Genomic DNA, 4,585 nt, shown 5'->3' with positions numbered 1-4,585 from the left:
ACATCCTCACGAAGCACATTTTGTTATTAGGAGCTGTTAAGAGGGGAAAATGATGGAAAGGAAATGTGCGTGGCTTTGCTGTTATGCCCAGGAACCCGTCTGCCTCAGACAAGTACGTTCACCTCCACATCTCTGCTGAGTACGAGGGCTCCTTCCTGAGCCAGGTCCTTCCCACGGGGAAGGGCAGAGCCACAGCCTTTGGGATTCCAGCCCTGGGGTGCAGCTATGGGAGCATGCAGACAGCGCCAGTTGTGCAGGAGCCAAAGGACCATGGAGAGGATGGCAGCTGGGGGAAGAGACTTCCAAAACTCTGCAGCAGCAGAGTGTGCCAGGCAACTGCTTCCCCCAGGCCCTGCTTTGAGAGCTTCCCCCAGCCCCTTGGATGGGGGGTGATCACACCCCACGTACCACCACCAGTCCTAGGCATCAGTTCGAACTCGCTCCTATTTCTTAAAACCAGTGGCATGGAGAGCTGGGAGCAGTGGGAGCGATCATCCTACAAAAATCGGTCCTGCAGCCCATGGGGACAGATGGAAGAGACAGGGGAAGCTTAGAACACACCAGAGAATGGGAAGCTTGAAGACAGAGAGCAGTGGGGTGAAGAGAACAGTGCTGGTGCTAGCACCTTCCCATAGCACAAGGGGAGGGGCTGTTCCTGCCATCCGCAGTCATCTCCAGATGTTTAACTGGCTTCCATGTGCCAGGGGGGAGCAGTGTATCCCACACACTCAGCAGTGTCCTGTCTGCACAAGGGGTCATGTCGGGGTGTGGCAGGGGATTTTCCTCCCCACACCTCAGTACCCGAGTCGGGCAGCAGAAGTCTCCGGAGGGAACCGGAATCTCCAGGCAAATAAGCAAGGGAAGAGAGAGGAACGCAGAGGTTGGTGCCGATCCAAGCAGCCACCCCCACCCAAAGCAGAGGAGGCATCCCAGGCTGGACAGACACAGAAAGTCACGGAGGATGAATCGCCATGTGAAATATGCGGTTTTATAACAGTCTGCTAAGTCCCTCCTCTGGCCACGCCGGCACAGTCAGGCATCATCAATGAGCTTTTCACCATTTGCGTCCTCCTTCCCGCTACCCTCTCTCTCGCTTCCTCCTTCTTCTTCTTCTGCCCCGTCTGTGTATGTGTCCTTCTGCCCATAGTTGAGTGTAGTGCGGGCAAGGTCCACCTCAATGGGAAAGACATCCGCATCTCGGAGCACGGCATAGCAGTCATCATAGTACTTGGACATTGTAGAGACAAAACGCTGGAGCTGGAACACGATGTCCTGCACTGTAGTAGAGACAAATTGGGGACAAATCAGGTGAAACCCACCTTCACAAGCAGGGCATGAAGGCTGAGATCAAGCCCCCCTCGCCAGTATTAGCCAGAGTCTCCTATGCATTAACCCCTTTTGGCCTCTGAGGGTGGATGTCTCGGGTTCTTCAGCAAAGACTTCAGAGCTGAGATGGAAGAGGAACACAAAGGCCAAGGCCATGTCTGCCTGACCCCTTCAGGTGCTAGACACAGCAGTGGTACTCACCATGTTTCTGGTCCAGGAGCTCTATTTTCTCTAGCACGTCCTTCCTCATCTTGGCAAAGCGCGTGCGAGCCTCCTGCCGGCAACGTAGAATAAGGCGATATTCATAGTTCCCAGTGCTGACCCGGTAGAGGGGTTCACCCAGAGCCTGCCAAAAACACGGCACCATTTTAGAGACTTCCACAACAGTGCTTGTACACAGAGTTTGCCTACTGGTGTGGATTCATGATGACCTTGGGTTATTACAGCCCTCTCAAGCGCACTGGAACTGCAGTCAGGAAGCATGAAACATTAGGAACGCTGAGCCACATCAACAAACTGGCAGTCACCAGGGCCATTCTGAAGGCCAAATACACACCAACCATGGTAAAGAAAAACATCGCTGTTAAGCAAAGACAGAAGGACGGGCGCCTTTCAAGCCAGCTTCTGGAATGGCTTCTTATCTGAACTATTAAGACAGGCGCTATAAACAAAGAAGTCTAGGGTCTGAGGGACATACTAATTTATATCAATCACACAAAAAATTCTGCCCTCCTCTGCAAGCTTCACCCTATATGGATTGTGTAACATATTACACATCTACACAGGGAACCCTGCTGTATCTACAACCAGCCGGACACAATGCTGGAAACCAGTAGGGAAGGACCTATACGTTGTCCCACGAAATTGTTTTGAGAGAAAGGGCTTAGATCTCTCAGCAAACCAGCATTGTTCTCTTGCACTTGTAAACATAACATCCATAAAAATCCCTGTTATGGACTACGGCTTGGTAACGCACGCACGCTGCGTGCACCAAAGCCCAACGGTGTTACTCTGCTGGGCAAGACTGGGACTCTTTTCTTCCCATTTAGCAGGAAGGATATAATTCATGTTGTGTTAGGAAAGTTTTATTCTTCCTGGCACTGGGATTTGGGCATTCCAAAAATTCAAATCCCTGCCCTAAGATCAATATGTAGGCTAAAACAAGATCTTACTTTTATGCAGGGAAACTGGGCACGCAAGGGACACCTTTAGTTATCTTAAACAGAGCTGTTATGGATTAGTTGTAAAACTCTAAGCCAGACAGAAAACTGTTAGTGGAGAATGTTGCCAGTTTTTAAGTCTTCTGATTTTAAATTACCTATTTTTAGGAACCCTATTGTTAAGAGAGATCCTTTATCAATTATCCTCAACTACAAATGCAGCTTTCACATGCATTTTGCTAGAGAAGCTAAACCTCCATTTCTCAGAAACAAATCCAGAATTAATGATAAGCTGTACGCTACACACAAATGGAATCTGTGAAGATAACACCCTAATCCTCCTTACACAAGCTAATATTACTTAAACACTGAGACAGGCAACCACCGAGCAAACGAGCTGCAGAGATGTCTGGTCCCTCTACTATTCCACAGCACCAGTGATTCATGACAGTTATTGGCAGTGCTTCTTAGGTAGCGCTCAAGTATCTCCAATTTCTAATATGTTAAGAACAAACGTGCGTAATCCTGAGGATGCATTCGCTAGTCTGGGTGCACACAGGCACAGGAGCGCTTTTGCAGTTACAAGGCAGCGCGCACGGGGAAGCTGCAGAAACAGAGCGTGCAGTTGTCATTGACACGGAATTGATACTCACAATGCAGCTGTACTCTTCGTCATCCATCTCTTTGACTTTCAGGCAGTAAGACTTTGTAGGATTGGAAAAAAAAAAAGCAAAAGCAAAACAAGAAGGAAATATTAAGAATTAGAAGCAATTTCATTATCACACATAGCCATAGGGTTGTACCATTTCAAATCCTCCTTCAATGCTGCAGTTAGGGACACTGGGGAAAGCACAGTGGGATCAGAGTATATTAAATATCCCAGGTGGAAAGAAAATCTATTTAGAGAAAGTTGTGGAGAGAAAATGGTGGGGGAGAGAGAAGGCGCTTATTATTTATATTACAGGAGCAAATACTTCAGATAAGTATATCCTAAGTAAGAGAAAAATCCTGCATTCATCTACTACTTGGGAAAACACAGCACCACAAAAGTATGAGGCGGCAATAAATAAAGAGGGGGGGGGAAAATATGAACTGTGGGAAGGATTGATGTGGGAAGAGATGCTGCCATATTCACTTGCCTTAGGGCTGCAGCTCCAAATACTTCTCTAAACTGGTAGAAAGAAACACATTCCTACAGTTATAGAACAGATGCACTTCGCAACCCTACCCTATTTTTGGGGGTGTAGAAAACAAGGTGTGAATGGAATGGAGAAGGGGGGAAAAAAGCATGGTCTAAATGAAAATAAACATGATTTGGCAGTGGTTTAATGTGGCTATAGAAAGACCATCCAAAACTACCTGAAAAATGGGGACTCTGAGGCTGGTGAGCTATTTAGGGGAGTTCCAGAGTATAAATTGCATAGGAACTCTTCACAAATAAATAAGAAAATTAATTTAGTCACGTAGAGAATAAGTCATCTGGGTTCTGGGAGATCTCTCTTACCAGTGAGAACTATTGCGTCAAAAGCAGGTGTCTGAATCTGAGTAATCTGGCAACAGACAAAGAATTGGAAAAAATAATGCAGTCTTGCATGGATTGTGGAAGGATGGGCATGGAATTGTATAGGCTGTATGTCACCCTCACTATAGGATTCTAGGAAACTTAATTTCAACGAGGACTAAAAAAAAAACAATAACCAAAAAAGTGGCTCACCAAATATTCAAACTTTACATCCAGGTATTTTTTGATAGTCAGCCTTGTGTCAGGAATGGCTTTATTCAGATACGTATTCAAGTCAGTTAGCATCTGCAAGGGAAACATCCTGTTGCTGAATCTAAGACCGAAAAGCATGACTACAATTCCTCAAGTGCAACTTTCTAACCAGCACAGGTCATGAGACTGCCTCGAGTTAAGTCTTTTTAACTACAGCATATCCGAAAGAGAATATTTGATCTTGACTCAGAATTGCCATGGTGAGAGCACCCATTAGTCACTGGCAAGTGGTTCCAGCGTTAGAAATGCACACCTCACTTCTAGTCTCAATTTGTCTTCTTTCAAATAACTTTGTTTCATTTTCAACTAGTCCTGGGAACCGCTC

The 4,585-nt window shown here is 46.4% G+C and overlaps 1 protein-coding gene across 2 annotated transcripts in view; it reads right to left on the bottom strand.

The window, feature by feature from the left end:
- Positions 1-4,585, bottom strand: part of PICK1 (protein interacting with PRKCA 1) — an 11,048-nt gene continuing 6,463 nt past the window's right edge. For both annotated transcript variants that reach the window (XM_009647839.2, XM_035903225.1), the window contains 4 exons: positions 4,201-4,293; positions 3,140-3,190; positions 1,528-1,672; positions 1-1,277 (listed from right to left, as the gene is read on the bottom strand). In XM_009647839.2, the coding sequence (XP_009646134.1) occupies positions 1,033-1,277; positions 1,528-1,672; positions 3,140-3,190; positions 4,201-4,293 (534 nt within the window). In that variant the 3' untranslated portion in view covers positions 1-1,032. The remainder of the gene's footprint in view (positions 1,278-1,527; positions 1,673-3,139; positions 3,191-4,200; positions 4,294-4,585) is intronic.

The sequence above is a fragment of the Egretta garzetta genome, unplaced genomic scaffold (genome assembly GCF_000687185.1).
Source record: "Egretta garzetta isolate BGI_Z169 unplaced genomic scaffold, ASM68718v1 scaffold51, whole genome shotgun sequence".
Lineage (NCBI taxonomy): Eukaryota > Metazoa > Chordata > Aves > Pelecaniformes > Ardeidae > Egretta > Egretta garzetta.
Note: the sequence above shows the minus strand (reverse complement) of the source record. Positions and strands in the feature narration are given on the sequence as shown.